This window comes from Mirounga leonina, unplaced genomic scaffold (assembly GCF_011800145.1).
Source record: "Mirounga leonina isolate KUSES-001 unplaced genomic scaffold, KU_Mleo_1.0 Mir_55, whole genome shotgun sequence".
NCBI classification, from domain to species: Eukaryota; Metazoa; Chordata; class Mammalia; order Carnivora; family Phocidae; genus Mirounga; species Mirounga leonina.
This window is the reverse complement of record NW_023270816.1, coordinates 8798348-8819502: the sequence shown is the minus strand read 5'-3', so window position 1 is coordinate 8819502 and position 21155 is coordinate 8798348. Positions and strand designations below refer to the sequence as shown.

The window sequence follows — 21155 nt, the reverse complement described above, 5'->3', positions numbered from 1 at the left end:
GAGGGTCTGGGGGAAGTCTCTCCCGTAGTTAGAGGGTCTGGGGGAAGAGGCGGGCTGCGGGCGGTGTCTGGGGCAGTGTGAACTATAGAGCTTATTCGTGCAAATGGCAAACACCTGTCGGAAATGCTCTCTCAGCTACTGGAAGTCAGCACAGCTGATGACACGTACTTTCATGAAGATCGACAGTCACTCTCGAGGTCTATCAGACTCAGGACTGGCCAGCTCCCTCTAAAAGTTACCATTTTGTGACACTGATGAGTTAATATTAATTTTTTGGCGGTATGGGAATTGTCTTGGTCTGCTTAGGCTGCCATGACAAACGACCAGCCTGGGCACCTCAATCAACAGGTATTATTTCAGTTCCTGGTGAGGGCTCTCTTCCTGGCTGGCACACGGCTTCCCACGGTCTTATTCCGTGCTTGAGGAGGAAGAGCGAGATCCCTGCTGTCTCACCCTCTTCTTATATGGACACCAACACCATTGGATCAGGTCTCATGACCTCATTTAACCTTCACGACTTCCCGAAAGACCCCATCTCCAAAGACAGTCACATGGAGAGCTAGAGCTTTAAACTACAAATTTTGGGGGACCACGGTCAGTCCAGTCCGTACAGTAGAGTATGTTATATAATGGTGTTATGTGAAAAAAAAGGGGGGGGAAGAAATCTCCTGTCTATGGGGGTTCTTACTACTTTTGAATCTGAAATTTCCTATGATTTTTAAGGATAATCGTGAAACAAATAGATGGTCAAATACAAAGCACTATGTGAAGAAACTTGGAAGAAAGAATCTACTTTGTTCCCTTTGAGTTAGGCTGTGGGTGCTGGGAAATAAATCTCCACCGTGCTAGACTAGAGAAGCTTAATTAAAACCCAGAAGTCTCCGCTGGGTAGTTTTTAGAATCTGAAAAGATAGGTGGCATAAATAGAATTTAACATGCTTGAGAATCATCTGGGAGATGCTGATTTTCGGCACAGTACTTAAAAAGCAGACACATGAGTTGGATAAAAGAAAATTTAAAACTTTGATGATCCCATGACTAGTGTCTGACTAGTATGTTTGAGGGGTTTTTAAATCTTGGACGGGCACCTCTCACCAGTCAGCGCGCTCCAGTGGGCAGCTGATTTGTGCGTGTCCAGGGGATAGAAACCAGCTTTAGTGTTGGCTTAAGTTTAAAAAAAAAAAAAAAAAAAAAGACCATAACCCACCGCAAGGCATTCCCACTCTGCATCCAGAAATCTCACATATAGGATATGGATTATCCACTGTTTCAGAATCCCCTTGCTATAACTACCCTTTAACAGAACCATGCACTGAGCTCGTGTGCTTAGAAAATTCTACCTTTGTTAATATATAAATGTAGAGAGAATGATTTTTCTGTGTCCTTAGCACTTCAGTTACTACCCAGCACAAAAGCAAACTGCATGGTGTCATAAATTAAGCAAAAGTGATTGGAGAATTCCAAGGAGGAAGCCCCTCCTGGAAGGTTGAGTTAATCGTCTCGTTGTTACCTGCAGACTCACCTGGCGTCCCCCCCAGTGCCAACGCGCATCATCTGTTCAGAGGGTTCAGTTTTGTGGCCTCAAGTCTGGCCCAGGAGCCCTTGCAGCAAGACCTGCACAAAGCCACGGTTCACCCCATCGTGCAGGTAATCCCGTACCGCCAGGCTGCTCGCCCCGCAGGTGTGCCCGGGGAGGCGCGAGCACCTTGTCACACGTGGACTGAGAGCAGCCTGGGTCCTGGGGTGCTGATGCAGGGGGCACCAACTCTGTTCCCAGCCTCCTGGGCGTTACTGAGTCTCGTGGTGATCTGAGCCGTGCCTCTCACCCCTGCTCCACATTCATCCTCACGAAGGGAAGAGTTCTGCCCAGAATATCCCTGGGGTGTGTCTGTGGCTGGAGCCCCCACAGGGGTCAGACAGGGGCGTCCTCACTGGGTGGATCGAGTCAGTAGCCCAAGAGAGTAGTTTGGTTTATAGGTGCCATTTCTCTGTTGTGAAGTATATTGTTTGGGAAATCAATTCAGATGACATTTTTAGGAGTTGTCCACCTGATGAGTGTAACCAGATGCAGAGAATTCTAAGAAGGAATTGTGGTTACATTCTAAGGACAAAGTCAGGGGAAATGAGGTGGCATTAGATTTCCGTATTTCTTTCTCCTGGGCCTTTTGGGAACCCACAGTGTGTCTAACAGGGACACTTGGTGTGACGGTGTATACCGTATACTATACGGTATATGACTGGGGGCTTTCTATCTGTGCTCTCAGTGCATAGGGTGGAGGCCCGTGCATGCGGGCAGATGGGGCTGTGGCTGGGACGTCACGGGGTGTGAGTTCCAGTTAGATGCGGACACCAGACGCCGCTCTGGCCTCAAGCATCCGAACCACACACCCCCTATCTGCGGGGCCTTCTGCCCTCCCCCCTCCAGTTGCTCAGACTCTGTGTAGCATGGTCTAAAAATTAAGCTCATCCCCCCAAAGTTAGGATTTAGATCTGGAATCCTTGCCGACCAGCAGCATGACCTTCATGATCCATCATCTCCTGACCTCGGCGACCTCAAGGGCACCGTCCGGGACCTCCCTTGCTGCCCACGTCCTGTGTGCCTGTGGTGCCTTTGTCCGAGTGAGCTCTGACAGCCGTCTCTGCCCCGGTCTCTGTCCACAGCAGTTACACGGGAACAACATACACTTCGCCGATGGCTATGAGATCAAGGAGGACATCGGGGTGGGCTCCTACTCCGTGTGCAAGCGATGTGTGCATAAAGCTACTGAGGCAGAGTATGCCGTGAAGGTAAGACCACGCCCGTGCGGGCGGGCTCCTCGTGCCCTGACCCGGCGGGCCTGGCTGAGCCGGCCGGCCTTCTCCCCGTGCGCCGTCCCACAAGCTCTAATACGACGGAGTTCAGTTTGCTTTGACGCCGGGTCACCCGTTCAACAAGTATTTTGCAGATCATGAATATTTTGAGTACACATAAGTACTGACCACCTTTAGTAACTTTATGTACAGTATATGCCCTGAAATAAAAGTTTGGGTGCTCAGTGTTCTGGAAAATACAGCTGGGGGACAGGCACAGTGTTGTTTGAGCGGGCCGGGGGGGTGGGGAGAGGAAGAAGCTACCGTCACCGAGAATTAAATCAAAGAAATGAATAGAGGCATAAACTGGTAATACCTGTGTAAACTTAATCAGAGCGCTGGTAGTTTTACTCGAAACCATCAAGAAAAGTCAACGGTAAGAATTATCTAGAATTATCTAGAATCCAATCTCTACATAATACCTTTAGCTTCTGTAATTGTTGCTAGGTTTGATATTTGATCTGGAAATCCCAAACACCAGTTTCTTGAATTTTCTTGTTGGTGAAATGTGGACTAAATCTGAAGCTGCCGGCCAAAAGCATAACCTGATGTATGTAAAAAGCATAAACTGTGCATTCTCTCCACAAGACAGCCAGAGATGCTCTAACTCCACCACTTCCCCGCCGAACTGACCTCGGGACGCTGGAGAAGCCGGGCGTCAGCGCGGCCAGACCCAGACATGTCTGTGCCGCCTGGCACCGCACCTGCCCGGCACGGAACATCCGGGGAAGTGTGGAACTGTCCAGCAGCAGCGTAAAAGGAGCGCTTCCTTCCATCGTGATTTTCCTAAGCTGGGAAGAAATTATTCGAAGTGATGCCTGTGGGGGATGACCCCGTTCCTTCGCGGGTCACCCATGCCCCATGCTGCTTGCACTGAGAAAATGTTCAGCTCTGTCAAAAGAAGACACCAGCCCAAAAAAACTAGGCCCTGTGGTCTAGTTTGGGTTGCAAATTGATGGCTTGTTGACAAATGTATCCTGAAGTCTCAAGCGAGAAAGAATGTTTGAAATACAGAGTTGCACAGACTCTCGGCGCGCGGCCTGCCCAGACTCTGCAGCACCGTACCCGGAGCCGAAGGAAGGGGTGCGGTACGCTTCCCGGAACGGCGGGTCCAGGGACACAAGCGCCGCTGTCTGGCCCCGGGGTCCAACAGCAGGTGCGGCCCGGGCCCCGGAACACAGGTGGTGTCGCTGGCAGGGACCGCTGCAGAAGGGGCGTGTGGGGCTCCATGCGTTTCTAAGACTTGGGTTGATGAGGACTTTCGTGTTTCCTCCTCCCTGGGAGTGTTAAGAGGACGCCCCCGTGTGCCATGCGGATGCCGCGCTGGAGGGCAGGTGCGCCCGACGCGGGGTGTGCACCTGCACTCTGCCCCCTGGACAAGAGGATTGCACGCGGGCCCCAGAGCGCAGGGCACGCATGCGTGGGCTTCGGAGAATTTTTTCTGCCTGCGTCCTTTCTCAGAGAATTCCTTCAGCCGTGTATCGGGTGTCCAGCAGCAATCCTAGAAACAATCGCTGCTTCCAGTGAGCACGAAGAAACGCGTCTATTGTTCGGCTGGCTCAGTGACCACGATGCCCTTCTCGAAAACAGCCTGCCTCTGTGAGGCCGGTCAGCTGCGTTTTGTGCCTCCGAAAATAAATCTCCCACTGACAGAGGCAGTCGTGTGTCTCCCGGTGCTGTCCCCATGGCCAGCCCTCTTATAAAAACACGATTTGAATCCGGCTTTGTTCCATGGCTTTCCCTCGGTCCCTGCACCTCCCGCTGGGGCCACGCTGGGCTGGGGGCTTCTGGGGCATCTCAGCCCAGGGCCCAGGAGCCAGACTCATGGCCGCAGCTCGGTGCAGCAGAAAGAAACAGGGTCTTCCTCTTCTTTTTTTCCAAGCCTTGAAGTTCCCTGGACAAAGTGAGCTGGTGGACCTTGCAGGATTTGCCCCATCCTCACTGAGACCACAGTGGGTCCTAATTCATTGTCTGGAGGGTGTGTAAATTCACCCAGCGCGGGGGGCAGGGGGCAGCTGTGGCCCTTCGCTGCACAGCCCCCGGGACCCAGAGCTGGGCCAGCCCGTGTAAGCTGCATGTTGCAGGGACAGTAGTCAGGTCCTGGGTCCTGGTTCGGATTTCCTTCAAAGGCAAAAGAACTGGCCGGAGTTTCAAGGCAAAGAGCTCCATATTCAGGATGGGCCCCTGTGTTACCAAAATGTGGTAACATCCTACCGATCACTCCTCTGTCTCGTCTTCAGCATTTCCCAGGTAGAACATAAGGGAAATATTCTTTGGCCTCTGTCTGTGTCAGCTGACTGGTGGATGAGTAGCAGTTTCCCCACTTAGGGGTGGAAGAACTAGAAAAACTAAGAACGTCTTTTAACAGCCGAGCCCTGAGAGCGTGGCAGTTAATGACTTGGCGTGTGAGCCGGACCTCAGGCCAGCAGACGCCCTATTGAGCCCCTGCCGCTGAACTGAGCCCCCGCATCCCGGCTAGCACGCCAGGAACTGGCCGGCCCAGCCGTCCAAATTCTCGTGTGCACGGAAAAGGCGGTCTGTTTCGTGTTGAGAAACGGTCCAGTCAGAGCCAACTGGGGCCTCCTCACCCCACTGCATGGGTGATTCAGAAACCTCCCCACTGAGTAATGAGCAGAAAAATGTAAGCAGCGACTTTGATAAACAACAGGATGCGGCTTCCGCCTGGGGCAGTCATAATGGGGGGTGGCGGGCTGGTTCTACCTCCCCCAGGGGCACTGGCGATGTCTGAGACACCCTGTTTTTCACAGCTGGGGTGGGCCTCGTGGACGCAGGCCAGGGATGCTGCAGAGTGTCCTGCACGGGCCGGCTCCTCCCGCGGTCCTGGACACAGGACTACCCAGCCCATAACGTCGGCAGTGCTGAGGTTGAGAACCTCAGTCTAAAGCATCCTTTAGGGGTGGGGCTGGGGGGCGGATATCTCATGCAGAAATTCCAGCGGACTGACATCTGGGAGGTGAGGGTGGTGTGTGCCTTCCCTGTTAAGCTCTGCTTATGCTTAGCAGGATGACGCTCTGACGGGGCCTAGTGCCTCCTGCGCTCTACTCAGGGGCAGGGCAGGCCCTCTGGCGGACGAAGCCCGGACTGCCGGGGCACGGCCTTCCCAGAGAAGGGCGGGGGCCGCCCGCAGCCCCGCGCGGACCAGGCCCACAGCCTCAGAGCACATGTGGGACATATTAGATCTCACGTCTTGGAAATATCACTGTGTTTTGCTTTAAGCTTATTTCTCTGTCTTATGGGCCCCTAATTTTGCCATAATTATATACTCTGTCATCACATTAATGACATTTAAGGCCACATGTAAACCTCTCCACCCAAGTATATTCCCAGTCAACAAGATTGTTGGTTTTGCATTTATTCTCAGCTGCGTTTTTCTGTGCAGCTCTTAAAATTAGTGAGGCCACGTCTAGCTACCACGTGACAAAGTCTTTAGCTTAGTATGCACACACAGCAGGGACTCAGTAAGTGTTGGTGCAGAGTCTGAATCCCTAGGCTTGATCCTTCCCTCCCAGCCAAGGCAAACAAGGCTGGATTGCCCAGCATCTTCGCCCGGGAGAGCCTGGCCTCAGGCAGTGAGGCAGGTGCTGCCCCCCATCCTTCTGGCAGGCACCACCTTGGGCTGACTCAGCGTAGGATGTCCCACCAGTGTGCCCACCTAATGCTGAGAGAGTGGATGGGAAAACCGTGACGTCCTCTCTTCTCTCCCCTCTGTCAGGCACGTGACAGTTGAACAGATGTGCCCTACTTTCTTAGCACGCGGAGCTGCTTCCGAGGGACAAAACCGCTCAACACTCCAATGCACAACTCAAGTTCACCTTTGCTTTCATAGCCAGTCCCGGAAGGCGAGGAGAGGAGATGAAATTGTGCAGGACTTTGAAATAACGTGACATAGAACCGCACAGATGGCCAGGCCTGAGTGCATCTTCCGTTTAAAATAAGGTTAACACGGAATCATTTACGACGTGCAGAAGGGAAGTAGGATTGAGCAGCGCTTGAAGGGGAAAGGTTTATTTGAATAGAAAAAATCATTAGTATTCTCTCCATCAAAGGTGCTGTACTCACTTTACATGAATTGCGTTAAGAGGGTTGTTGGTCTCTATTTTGTTTTGGAGTCTTTGTGGCTCAACACGATCAGGCACGCATTGTGGACAGCCCAGGAAGCCAGTTTGTATAAAAAGGACTCCTGGCATTGTGCTGATGGGCAAGTGCGTAGGAACATATCAGAGCTCATTCACTATGGAAAAGCTGCCTTGTGTCAATAAATGTCTCAACCTCTCAGAAGCCTACGTAGGTGCGCCTTGAGAGAGTTCTGGACAGTGTCTGCGGATGACTCGGGTGTGTGCTGATCGCAGGCCGCAGAACTCACATGCACACCCAAGGTACTGCTTTTGCCACCTTGATCCTTGGTTTCGAAACACAAACATCAGTAATTTCTAAGAAGCAAATGATGCAACACCTGAAGTTCATGAGACCAGGAGCAGCAGGTATTAGATAGAATTCAGACTTACCGTAAATTCTATCATCCTGTTATAACGACGACGATGATGATAACAGCAAACAGCCCTCACTGGGTGCCAAACTTGCCCCACGCAAAATGCTCTGCATGTTAGGTCCGTTGACCTTCATGACACCATGATGTAATTACTTTCACCATCCCCTCGAGGGCACAGAGACCGACAGGTCAACAACACACACAAGGACACCCAGCCTGTAAGTGGGAGAATCACCGAACGTCCAAGTGTGCATGCCCTTGACCTCCCCGGGACGCTGCCTCTCACTTCCAAGGGGTGGAGCCCTAAGGCTTCACTCCAGCTCACTCCCATGCATTCTGCAACCTACAGATCTTGAAAGACTGAGACAGCCGTGCAGAGTGGATGCGGCTGGGCAGTAGTAAATTTAAAGCCCAAGTCATGGGATCTGCAAGGAAAATGTGTGGTTTTGATGGCAATCTAGGCTCCCTAAACGTTACAGTGAAGTGTTACTGGAGAAAGTGGAGGTGCCCAAGACACTGGATCTGGGCTCCTTTTTTTGTGTGTCCCCTGCTATTCTGCTCCCAGCTCTCGACCCCCTGCCTTTGGGTTGGGGTTGACTCCACCTAACAATCACGACTTCTCTTCAGTAGCGTAGTTTTGTTCTATTATTATAAGTACTGTAGTTTGTTTTAGCAGAAAACTCAGGTGAAAGTGAAGCAAGATCCTTAAAGTTACGCGAGTGTATGTCTCCCGGTCCTTGATTCTAGGGAGGAGGTGGGGTCGACGCACATCTGCCAGGAGATGGGTAGGCTGTCCTGACACGGAGCCTGTTTTGTGTTCACGACAGACAGTTGCAAGAGCATTAGCGCTCCTGTGCTCATGTTCTCATGTGTATGTAAGTTGAAATCCAAAAATGCAGCAGGATTGAGACCAATGTTTGACATGAATAGAGCTTATTTTTAGAAGGAAAACTGATCGGCATGGAAATTTTAATTTTTTCCAGCAGGAAAACTCAGTCCTCTCGCTGTGTCATTTGTTTAAATTAATTGTAAGAGAGAAGTTGTCTATGAAATCTTATGAAGGATCGCATGCTTGACTACCCTTGTTCACATATGGCATTGATCCTGGGAGCAAGCTCGTGGAAATTTCCTGCCTCCGGGGACATGCAGCAAGCCCGTGAGCCCCTCCTCTGGATCACCGCAAAGCCCATTTCCCCACGGTACTCTGTGTCCCAGGAGGGGAGCACCCGGGGAGAGCCGGGGAAGAGGAAGGTGGAGTTGTGCAGAGACGGAAGAGGAAGAGGAAAAGCATGCTGACGACAGTGAGGCCTCGTATCTTGACGCCTCTTCCTGCCCCTTCCCATCTCCAGCAGCCAGGAATAAAAATGCACATAAGCGGCATTGATCTCAGGGTGGTGAGTTCAAGCCCCATGTTGGGTGTAGAGCTTACATTAATTGATTGATTGAGTGATTGACTAAAAGGAAGAAAAGAGAAGTGTTCCTGATACTTCCGTCCCCATATGCTTCACCAGCAGAGAGAGTCCTCGTCTGCCATCCATTGCGTCCCCGGGGGTGCTGACTTAGCCCCGTAAATGTACAGCTTGTTGAAGAGCAACACGGTGGAAGGCTCGTTTACTGGCCGTGGTGGGGGACTGACCCCGGGCAGCGTCCTGCCCGCTCTCTGCGGCTGCTGGGAGATGAGAACCACAGAGACCGTTCCTCCCCACCCCTTCTTTGTGGTTCCATGAGATTATCTGAGCACCAGCACGGAGGAGAGCAGGCCTTGCTCATCAACACGATGACTGAGAATTCCTTCCCTGAGACTATAACTCAGTATTATTCTCAAAATAAGGAACTTGATCCACCAGTGCTTTCTTGAACTAGAAGCAAGTCTAACAATGGCAATCCCAGGAAACTGATCCCACAGAGAAGAAATTCATTCCTTGACGTTTCTAGACAAATGCTCAGAACCTCTCTCTGGGCCCTGCCATCCCCCCTGCTCAGACTGCAGCCTGGGCTCAGGGACCAGTAAGCCTGCCTCACGGCTCAGCGTCTCTGTCAAGACTCTTCTTCCTCACCTTAAAAAATAATAATAATAATTTCAGAAAAAGATTTGTGGATAAAAGCAGCCGGCGCTTGCTGACAACAGGACCAAACAAACCCTGAGTCTGAACAGAACGTGCAGCTGTGTGACCCCAGGTCAGCCCTGCCCAGCTCAGGGGGCTGGTGGGAAGCCAGCAGGGTGCCTGTGGGAGCTGTACCTCCCCGGTTCTAGGACTGCCCTCCCGGGCTGGGTGCCCCCTCTCCCCTGCACACCCGCCTCCCCGCCTCCCCACCTCCAGCGCCCAGCCTTGTCCTCTGGCTTCGGGTCAGCCCCGCCACAGGGAGACCCCACAGGAGGAAGGAAGAGCCCCCAGCTCCTGTCAGGTGCACCTTCTGTGCAGTTGCCCCATCCGGTCCTGTAACTGCCCCCGGGGCCACCGGCAGGAGAGAAGAGGCTTCCTGCTTCCAGCTCCACGGTGAGGGTGATAAAACAGATTTATGCTGAGAATACATCGTTTTGATCATGAAATTTTATTCAAAAAAAATGAATCTACCACTAATTTTTTTAAAAATCCACTAATGCATTTTAACCTTCTCAAATTCCAAAGACAAGGTCACAGTCCCGAGAGACTGAATGAGCCCATGCGCCGTTGGAGCAGAAGGGGTCTTGAACCCCACTGGCCAGCTTGCAGTCCAGGCAGTGCTTTACGAACCCCCACGCTTCTGGAGAAGGCTTCAGAGAGCCCCTCCCTCTGAACGCTGCATTATCTGCTCGCTTCCTTCAATAATAGAAGCAATCCTGGCGTCCACGCTAGAACGTTAGTGGAGTAAAATGTAGCAAGAGGAGAAAAATGTGTCAAGAAAGGGAGCTTCACTTTGTGCTTGTTTAACAGCGCTTGCCACTGGGCTTGCAGTCCTGGGGTGCCAGGGTCATCGGAACTCGGCTGCGGCCTTTAAAGCTGAGATGGAGAGCGGAGCGTGGGCACTGGGGTGATCTATCCTGACAGCGAAGGGGAGAGACAAGGGGCATCCAGGGGCAGCGTTCTAACAGTGGGTCAGATGCTGCCAAGCACTCCGCTCATCTAAACGAAAGAGATCAAGTCTCACGCGAAGCTCTGCTTAGAGTCTGATGTGAGAGAAGGTAAAAGCAAATCTCCCTCCTACTCTGATAGTCAAATCACGGCACATTCTCCAAAGAGCAAATATTTTAAAATTAGGTGAAACTAATGTGCAAGAACAGTATGAGGGATTCTTCCATTTTGAGTGTCGTTTCTAACGCATGTGCTTGGGATTCACTTGGATGGCGTCCCCCACCCCCACCGGTTCCACCCCAGAGGGGTGGGAGCAAGGGCATAAGTAAAGCACTTGCAGAGATGTCAGCCATCATCGGCCAACAGAGGCTTCCCTGTTCCAAGCAGGCTTCTATTCACAGCACCTTGTCCTGTCTTTGGAAGCCATCTGGTTTCATGGGTGGAAGGATTTTATCTGTTATCCTAAGACATGGAATGCAGACGCTGGGTGGCGGAGGGGAAGGAAGGTTCGTGTCTAAGCCACGGTGGCCGACTCAGCATGCACGCCGGCCCCGGCATCTCCTGGGGAGGACCAGGCCCTCGGTCCCACGTGGCGGCTGGTGTGTTTTGCTGCCGGGTAAAGCAAGAGATGTGCAGAGAGCCGCTCGAGGCTCATTTTGGGCAGAGCGAAGAGCATGGGCCACCCACTCAGAGCCTGCCACGGTGATTGAAAGCACCTGCTGCTATTTGGTGGTGCCCGTGTGAGCCCCCCAAGCCCACCCTTCTCTATCCAACCCTGTAATATCTTAACATTCGTGTCTGAGGCTTGTGCCGGCTTTCTTTTTTTAAGATTTTATTTATTTATTTGACAGCGAGAGAGAGACAGCGAGAGAGGGAACACAAGCAGGGGGAGTGGGAGAGGGAGAAGCAGGCTCCCGCCGAGCAGGGAGCCCGATGCGGGGCTCGATCCCAGGATCCCGGGATCACGACCTGAGCCGAAGGCAGACGCTTAACGACTGAGCCACCCAGGCGCCCCTTGTGCCTCCTTTTTGTAAATGTCACTCTTAGGCTAGTTGGGAAAGAGGATTGCCTTGAACTTCTAGGCAACTGTCACTTATCCCGGTTGAGCGTGAGCTGCAGGGGAGGAGGGGGGAGGAGACAGAAAGGGTCCGAGCCTGCTGATGCCATCCCAGAGCCTCATGTCACATGCTCTGCTTGTTCCAGATCATCGATAAGAGTAAGAGAGACCCCTCAGAAGAGATCGAGATTCTCCTGAGGTACGGGCAGCACCCGAACATCATCAGCCTCAAAGACGTAAGTGGGTTCGTGCAGCACTGTTCGTGTTCCCTGTGCTCCCGTTTCCTCACCTGGCACCGAAGCCGGCGTTGGTTTGGTACCGGCTCTCTTCACGGGTCACTGTTGCCACCCCCGGGAGGGTGTGCCAGAGCCGGCCCCCACCGCGTGCCCCTTAAAATCACCCGGCGGCTGCCTGAGTTCCCGTCCCTCTGACAGCAGCCCCCTCCCCGCCACCACACTCCCAAATCACGTAACGTGGACTATAAAGGAGGGAAAGAAGCTGGTGCAAATTCTCATCCAGATGTGTTATTGCTCGGTGCCATTCCTAAACACAGCAGGAACGGAGAGTCCTGCGTGGCTGAGACGGGGCTGGGGCGGCTCGGAGACCCCAGACCAAGCTCTGGCCGTGGGGCTCCTCCCAGCTTGCTCTGCCTCTGCTGGGCAATGAGTGGTCCCCAGCACAGGACAGGGAAGGGGGCAGGGGTCCAGCCCCTCAAAGCCCCGCACAGCGCCCAGGGCTGTGGTGTCGGGGGCCAGAGGGGACACAGAGCTGTCTCCTCGCCACCTTCATGCTCACACTCCAGAATGATTCCAGTGTCGTGAACCCAAACCCTCAAGATTTGGGGGCCGCCTCGACTTCCCGCTGGGCCCCGTCAATTCCTAGAGCAAGGGGACTGCAAAATGCCAGTTCACCTCGGAGCAAAGTGTGAAGTGAATCCCTGTGTTAACCCGTGAAGTGAACCGGCTTTCTCCCCGTGGATCCCAGGCACCTCCGTGGTGCAGCCCGGTCCTCCGGCCGTTTTGGTGTTTATTCATGTGTTAAGATGCACAAGCAGAAGTCAGCTCATTTGAAAACTTCTAAGCTTTTCAAACCACTTTCATTATGTTGGGGTGAGTGATTCTGAGCCAAAGATGCCATCGTATGTCCATTCTCAAAAGTAGAGCTTTTTTTTTTGAGGCATAAACTGGAAATAAATACACCAAAATCAACTTTACATCTTGCATTGAGCTCAGAGTCAGGCAAATTATTTTAGTGAATTGTTCTGGAAACTCACTGATTCGTAAGCTAAAAATTACTCGTGTTTAGATGCTCGGCCCCGTTTCCACGAGGTCCTCCGAATGCCTGGGCACCGGTGTGCAGGGAGATTGCGGCCCACACGAGCATGTCATGGAAAGAGCCAGAGCAGGGGGGTGTGGGGCTGTTGTTTAAGCTCATGAGAGTGAAGGTGGTGTGACAAAACTCTCTTTTGCCATTGCTTTCCTGAGATAAGAGCACTGTTGCAAATGGCAGATTCTGTCTCCCTCTGCCTCCCCTCCCTGCCGGGCTCTGGAGTCTGGCAGCTCTGAGGCTCGTCCACGGTGGAGGGGGGGGGAGGGCCGCTGGGGCCGGCTGGACATGACCCAGGCCTGCTGGCCCGGACCCTGCCTGCTAACGAGACCCCCTGGGGCTGTGCACACTGAAGTCTGAGGAGCTCGGCTCTGGGCCCACAGCCCAGCTCCACCTCCGAAGTTCTCCATGGCAGAGGGGGGTGGGGGCCCAGATCAGGACAAGTCATGTCAGCTAAAGTCTCATCTTGCAAGCTCCTGGCCTCGCTGACTCATTCCCTGCTTTGCAGCAGATGACTAAAGCTGGTTTTCCCTAAGCACCACGTCGGGTATGACTGGAATGGCCATTCACTCACTTTCACCCGGAGCCTTGTTTTCACACCCGGGAGAGCACTGAGCCCCCAGCCTCTGCGCTGGCCGGGGCTGCCTCCGGGGCTGCCCTTCTCCCCCATGGCAGGCCGGCCTGTGCGGGCAGGGCGGTGTGGAGGCCGCCAGGGTGACCGCATGCTCCGTTCTCCGCCTCCCAGGTCTACGACGACGGGAAGTTCGTGTATCTGGTGATGGAGCTGATGCGCGGCGGAGAGCTCCTGGACCGCATCCTCCGGCAGCGTTACTTCTCAGAGCGGGAGGCCAGTGATGTGCTGTGCACCATCACCAAGACCATGGACTACCTCCACTCCCAGGGGGTAAGCAGCCTGCGGCCGCACGGCCAACACAAAAACAGGAGAGACCGGACCGGGAGAGAGTTCCCTGGCTCCAGAGCTGGGGACCCCCGTTGTCCTGGCTTCCTTCTGTGTCACCGCCGCCCCTTCCGTGTCTGAGATCATTGCACACACACTGTGCCCCGTAGCTAGTAGGGAAATTAAGTTTACCTGGACCAGTTATAGAGAAAAAGTATTTGGGCTGGATAAAGGGACATGTTGCTCTATTTACAACTGAATCCTTAGCCAACACAAAGGAATCCTGCAGTGGACAGAGACAGTGAGAGCTCGCTTGGCCAAGGCCCTCACCGGGTTCCAGGCGCTGCTCTGTGCCCTTCGCTCATGCAGCCCTGAGTTCCGATTACACCCGCTCACAGACCGGGAGATTAGAGCAGAGGGGGGTTAGGCATCTTGCCCAGGGCTGGTTGCACACGAGTGAGTGGAGAGCTGGGGTTCCTGGCTGGCTGTCTGCTTCCAGACCATCGCCCGGCACCTCCCGCGAAGCAGACAGCGCTTCTGTGGCCCGCCCTGCCCTGTGGTCATGAGCATTTAAAATGCAGCCACTGGGGCGCCTAGGTGGCCCAGTCGTTAAGCGTCCTCCTTCCACTGGGGTCCTGGGATCGAGCCCGGTGTCGGGCTCCCTGCTCAGCGGGAAGCCTGCTTCTCCCTCTCCCACTCCCCCTGCTTGTGTTCCCTCTCTCACTGTGTCTCTATCAAATAAATAAATAAAATCTTTAAAAAAAATAAAAATTAAAATAAAATAAAATAAAATAAAATAAAATAAAATGCAGCCACCTCCGAACTGGAGGATGTTCCTCCAGGACCACACCACAGGCCTTTCTGTGGTCACCCGGTGGTCTGGGAGCGCAAAGCGTTTTCCCAGAACGAACTCTAGAGGAAACCCGTGGGATGATGGTTTTTCCAGATTGGCTTCTATTTAATGAGGGAGGTGATAGGCCTGGCCCCAAACCCTCCCGCTCCCCTGCCCTTGGAGCCTCTGCCCGTGTGTGTCCCTTCAGCTTCCCTCCATCTTCCTCCCCTGTGTTTTAACAGCACAGCAGGTGCCAGGCTGTGTGAGGGCACCCACGTGTGCTCCCGATCAGCCTCTGTCCCTGTCAGACGAAATCGCTGTGTGCCCCCAGGGAGCTGCTTTGCTTTGAGATGTCAGGATGGCTTTCGCCGCCCCCATCCTCGTGCTCGGAGCGCCCTGCGCCTCCCCCGCCACAGGTGCAGGTAGGGCTCCTGTCGGTCGCTTGATCGCTGCCCAGGAGTCACCTGCCCCATGACAAAGGCTGCATGTCTGCCTCGCTCTCTAGTGAGCCCCTGACAGCGCTGGAGCGTTCTGGGCGCCCAGTAAACATCTACCTGTAGAAATCTTTCTGTGCACGTCACCTGAGTTCAGAGCGACATTTCCTTGTATATAATTCTCTCGTTTGGGGTGGCTTCTTATTTACTTGAGTGTCAATACAAGAGCAAGAGAGGAAGGAAGACCCGCCCTAAAGAACATAGCGTCCCAGCGGACCGGCTTCCAGCTGCAGGACCTGCTCAGGGTCACAATCCCAAAAAACCCCTTATATTCTGAATGCTTCCCCCTTCCCCTTCCTGCTTCAACCTCGCCCACTGCCTTTCCAGGTGGTGCATCGAGACCTGAAGCCGAGTAATATACTGTATATGGACGAGTCTGGAAACCCTGAATCCATCCGAATCTGTGACTTTGGGTTTGCCAAGCAGCTTCGAGCTGAGAACGGGCTATTGATGACACCCTGCTACACGGCAAATTTCGTTGCCCCGGAGGTAAGAGCTCCAAGCTGTGGATCGTTTGGTACATCAGAGTCATCTTGATTTAGTTGAGCAGTCATGTCAGAGAGGAGAAATGAGTCAAAAAAGAACCAGCCACTGACCTTGCTCAAACACAGTTATTTTATCATTCTCCTATTTGTAAAATTGTTAATGGTGATGTTTTTATGTAAAATTGTTACCATGCAATAGACCATTTGGATCAGCTCCGTGTGCGCTGTGGGATTTAATATGAGGGCCCGTAGTGTTCTGCACGGGAGGGCTCTCAGCCGCATCCAGAGCCTTGGAGAATTTCGGCAGCACCATCTTGCACATCTGGCCCTTCTCAGGCTCCCTGGGGATGGTTTCATTAGGCTCTGAAGTCACTGATGTGTTTATGAGGCAGACCCAGTTTCTTGCTTTAAGTATCAACAAAACCTGAGAGGCCACTAGAGCAGAACTGACTCGTGGCTGGTGGGATGAGGGGTCAGGAAGCAGAACAGATGTTGGATTCTGTGCGGATCCTTCTGGCTATTGCTGAAACTGGACCAGGGTTGCAATGAAGCGCACAGCAAGTCCGAAGAGAAAGGTGTCCGACTCCTGATCTCAGCTCAGATCTTGAGCTGAGGGTCGTGAGTTCGAGCCCTACATTGGGCTCCATGCTCGGCATGGAGTCTACGAAAGAAAGAAAGAAAGAAAGAAAGAAGAGAGGAGAGGAGAGGAGAGGAGAGGAGAGAAGAGAAGAGAAGAGAAGAGAAGAGAAGAGAAGAGAAGAGAAGAGAAGAGAAGAGAAGAGAAGAGAAGAGAAGAGAAAAAAAGGAGGTCCCCGGGCACCAGTAGTGGGTCTTCGAACTGAGAGGTGGCCCCCACCATCGGTCGCGAGGAAGGCAGCAGGGTGCTGAACCGGGATATGGATGGGCATGGGGCCCCCAGAGGTGGGCTGCGAAGCCACTTTCAGGTTACCCAGATGCTATCTGTAGCCCCCTGTAACATAATCTGCTTATAAGCCTCTTTGTTGCCTTACTTGATCAATATTAATATTGATAGTATTGATTTTAGCGATTATAGAATATCTTAAATTGGTATATTACTTTACCATTTACAAAGCCCTTTTACCAATAGTTTTTACTCTTATCTTCATATGCCATATGAGGTACACAGGGTAGATACTACTGGCCACACTGAATGGATTAAAAAACAAAAACAGATTCAGTGTGTTCAAGTGACTTTTGAAGGTCACTCAGCTAGTGACGCACGGGCTTAAACAACCACGCCGCTGGCCCAACACAGCATCAGTGATACGATGACGGAAAGGTGGCATCCTTGCCCTTGTGTCTAAGAAAGTTGAACCCAGCTCTCCTGACTCCAGATCAATGCTAAATCCAGTAATGTACAGTAATCCATGAGTATTTATGCTGCTCTCTTTACTGTTGTTCAGCTATAACTACATCAGAGGATTGCCCTCTGTTGAAGTATGTAATCCTAGGACACATGAAGATTCTTCTGTTTTAACTGTTCCTCAGAAAATTAAACACAGGATTACCAAGTAATGCAGTAAGGCCAATATCCAAGGGCACTGAAGGCAGAGACAAGAGCAGCTGTTTGCCCACCCGGGTACACACCAGCATTATTCACAATGGCCGGACGGTGGAAGCAGCCCATGTGTTCATCAACAGCTGAATGGATGAACGAAATGTGGTGCGTTCATACAAAGGAGTATTGGCCTTAAAAAGGAAGGAAATCATGTCCCACATTACAACATGGATGAACCTTGGGCACATCATAAGCAAGGCAGAAAAGCATAATTACTGTATGATTCCACTCATATGAGGTCCTAAAGCAGCCAAATCCACAGAGACGGATGGAGGAGGGTGGGAGCCAGGGGCTGGGGGCGGGGCGTGGGGAGTGGCTGTGTAATGGGGACAATTCCAGTTTTGCAAGAGGAAAGAGATGGATGGAGATCATTGAACAACTGAACTGTGCTCCTAAAATTGATTAAGATGGTAAATTTTGTGCTACGTATACTTTGCCATAATTTTTTTAAAGTTCTGCCTTAAAATAAGTGTTTCCAAGCTATCTGTCACGTATCTAGCAAGAGCTGTGGTTCCCATGTGTGCGCTGGTCTTTGGGGAATCCTATTGCAGAGCATCATGGTTGGCTTGGCGTTAATAAAGGATATCCCCCTGTTCCCCACCTGTCCAGCTCATGGCCACATCAGAACAACACCCTATGAACTTGAACTTTCTTCACCAAGAGCTCATCTGTCGTTTGCTTTCCCCCTCCAGGTCCTGAAGCGGCAAGGCTACGATGCAGCATGTGACATCTGGAGTTTGGGGACCCTGCTGTACACCATGCTGGCGGGGTAATGCACACTCTCCCATAGGAGTCAGCATGCGATGGCATGTGTGCCCGAGACATCATGAGGCAGACGTCTCAGGGGCTGTCTCTTCAGCCCAGGGTCAGCCCTGCCCCGGTGCCACGGGCAGGGACACACTCACAGGTCTTGGGTAAACACCTCCTTAGCCCTTTCAGGACAACTAAAGAGTAGGGATTAAGAAAGTTGGCCATAGGGCACCTGGGTGGCTTAGATGGTTAAGCGTCTGCCTTCGGCTCAGGTCATGATCTCAGGGTCCTGGGATCGAGTCCCGCATCGGGTTCCCTGCTTGGTGCAGAGCCTGCTTCTCCCTCTCCCTCTGCCACTCCCTCTGCTTGTGCTCTTCTGTCTATCTCTCTGTCAAAATAAATAGATAGAATCTTTAAAAAAAAAAAAAAAAAAGAAAGTTGGCCATATGTTTTCTTTAAAATGTATCTCCAGAATTAGGGAACTGGAGCACAGAACTCAGCTCATCAACAAAAAACCCAAGCCTCTGACCATCTGTCCACATTCTTCCTGGCACCAGGCCGCCCCCTTAAGGGGTCGCAACATCTTCTCTTAAAAACATCCTCTTAAGAAGCACCCCTAAAGCCTTCAAGGTCAAAGAGCACCTCAAGAAAGGCAGCCAGGTAAAAGCAGGTGACTGACTTGTGTGGCCGCCAGATGAGACAGCCGGCCTTACAGAAGGAGGGTTGGGTCTGCTGTGTGCACATCTGCTTCCAATCCGAGGTGTTTCCCTCACCAGCTCTGTTTCTGGCCTGGACTCCTTGACCTTTATTGGCCTCACTTCCCTCACTTTTGAATGAGAAGAGGACACTGTGTATTCAAGGCTTCCAGCCTTAAAGGTCTAGGATCCAAAGAACCCCAGAAGGACCTATGTTTTTAAATTTATTAAGGATTTGCACAGAAGGAAAAAAGAGCTCTAGACCATCCAGACCTGCTCACTGTAATAAAATGGACAAAAGGCCCTGGTAAGAATGAATGGGAGTAGCCTGTTTTTTCTGTGGCCTTAATGAGGCATCTCCTGATAAGTGAGTGATCAGCGTCTGTAGTGAAAGGAGGCGGACGTGTGAGCCTGGGGCTGTGCCTTGAGGACCACAGTAGCAGGGAAGGCATCCCGGACCTTCCTGACATCACACTGTTGGATTGCCCTGCGATTCTTCTGATACTCACGTTGTCTGTACATAAACCTCAGATCACCAACCTGGCCACTAAAGGAAGTGCCGTGAGGATCACATACAATTCCTTTTCTAACAGGCATGTATCGACATGCCCTGGATAATGCTGGGAGCTGATGGAATAAGTCACAGTGGGGCAGATGCCGATGGCATCTTATATGTGTCCATGTAGATCCCTGTGAGTGTTTTATTCTCCCCATTGTGCAATCAAGTCTTAAAACATTAATTTATCAGAGAACCAGAGTTGGTAATAGACCAACCATAGGTCTATCAGACTTCAAATCTCAGGTTCTCCTCCATTATACCACAGTCTCAGTGTGGAAACTGAATGACCGGGCCAACCATTGAAACACTCGGTCACCAGGGGAGCCAGGAAGGGTCCAGGGATGCTCATGCTTGGGTCCTAGAGTTTTCTACACTTGCCTTATCGACCTACACCAATGACCAACTTAGGAAGATGGACATAGCTTAAGAAATAAGTGACGCTTTCCCATGACTCCTGAATTTGGAGCGCAATGGCAAAGAAAGAGCTATTTTTTTAACAACAAAGAGGCAGGGGTGCCTGGGTGGCTCAGTCGGTTAAGCGTCTGACTCTTGATCTTGCCCATTCCTGCTCTCAGGTTTGTGAGTTCAAGCCCCACACTGGGCTCCATGTTAGGTGTGGAGCCTACTTAAAAAAAAAAAAAAAAAAAGGCAACAACAACAAAAAGAGGCAATAGCAAGCTGTGGACTTTACTGTAGGTCATAAAATCAGAACTCATACCATGCATTCTCTCATTGCACAGATTTACCCCATTTGCAAATGGACCAGATGATACTCCTGAGGAGATTCTGGCAAGGATTGGCAGTGGGAAGTACGCCCTTTCTGGGGGAAACTGGGACTCAATCTCCGATGCCGCGAAGGTGAGTGTTTTCCAGTGCTCTTGCTTCTCAGGTGCGGAGATTCTGTATTAACCATTGTATTTGTGAGGAAGCTAGAGGATACCTTTCATATAAATAACTCAGGTATTTTATGTCATAGATTTTTTTTTTAGCTTCTCAGTTAAAAAAAAAAGTGGGTTTTTTGCAAAAGTCTTCTTACAGCACTTTTCACATTTTCTACTGTCTTGGTGTACTAGGGTTCTCCAGAGAAACAGAATCAATAGGATGTGCATAGATACAGAGAAAGAAAGATTTGTTTTTAAGAATCAGTTCATGAGATTGTGGAGGCTAATAAGTGTAACATCTACAGAGTAGGTCCATAGACTGCAAACTCAGGGAAGAGTTGGCATTACAGCTTGAGTCCAAAGCCCGTCTGCTGGCAGACTTCCCTTTCCTTGGGAAACCTTGGTCTTTTTTATCTTAAGGCTTCAATTGATTGGATGAGGCCCACCAACATCATGGAGGGTCATCTGCTTTAGTCCAAGTTGACTGATTTCAGTGTTAATCTCATCTAAATAAGACTTTCACAGCAACATCTAGACTGGTGTTTGGCCAAACACAGGGGACCATGGCTTAGCCAAGGTGAAACATAAAATTAACTATCACAGTTTTAGTGATGTTGTAGACTGAGTGCCCTGAATGATCACAGACTGATCAAAAAGAACTCTGGGACAGAGGTGTCAAGGTGACACATAAAATTAACTATCACAGTTTTAGTGATGTTGCAAACTGAGTGCCCTGAATGATCACAGACTGATCAAGAAGAACTCTGGGACAGAGGTGTATTTCTGTTACTTTAAAACTCTTTGCACTGAGGCTTCCCTGCAGCTTCACTCTTTGTGACCAACCTTGTTTAAAGAGACATCAGACTTAGTCTTTTTCAGTTGAGATCATCAATTCCTCTCTAATCAAATAGTCAATGATAACACCACCACTCGGAAGAAGCAGCCTCAGTCTATTTCCTGTGTTGCCGTAAAATGACTGGGAGAGGAGTAGACCGTCGGGGTTCTGATTCTAGTACTGCCATCATCATCACTGTGTGACCTCATACAGAAATGGCAGAGGGGATGGTGGAGGAGATGGTAGAGAAGATGGTGGAGCAGATGGCAGAGGGGATGGTGGAGGTGATGGTAGAAGTGATAACGGAGAAGATGATGGAGGAGGTGGTGGAAGTGATGATGGAGAAGATGA

At 51.4% G+C, this 21155-nt stretch overlaps 1 protein-coding gene across 3 annotated transcripts in view; it reads left to right on the top strand.

Annotated features, from left to right (window-relative positions):
- Window positions 1-21155, top strand: part of LOC118001950 (ribosomal protein S6 kinase alpha-2) — a 288962-nt gene that overhangs the window by 260397 nt on the left and 7410 nt on the right. For all 3 annotated transcript variants that reach the window (XM_034992141.1, XM_034992140.1, XM_034992142.1), the window contains 7 exons: window positions 1517-1647; window positions 2662-2787; window positions 11617-11706; window positions 13542-13700; window positions 15348-15509; window positions 17777-17853; window positions 19829-19946. In XM_034992141.1, the coding sequence (XP_034848032.1) occupies window positions 1517-1647; window positions 2662-2787; window positions 11617-11706; window positions 13542-13700; window positions 15348-15509; window positions 17777-17853; window positions 19829-19946 (863 nt within the window). The remainder of the gene's footprint in view (window positions 1-1516; window positions 1648-2661; window positions 2788-11616; window positions 11707-13541; window positions 13701-15347; window positions 15510-17776; window positions 17854-19828; window positions 19947-21155) is intronic.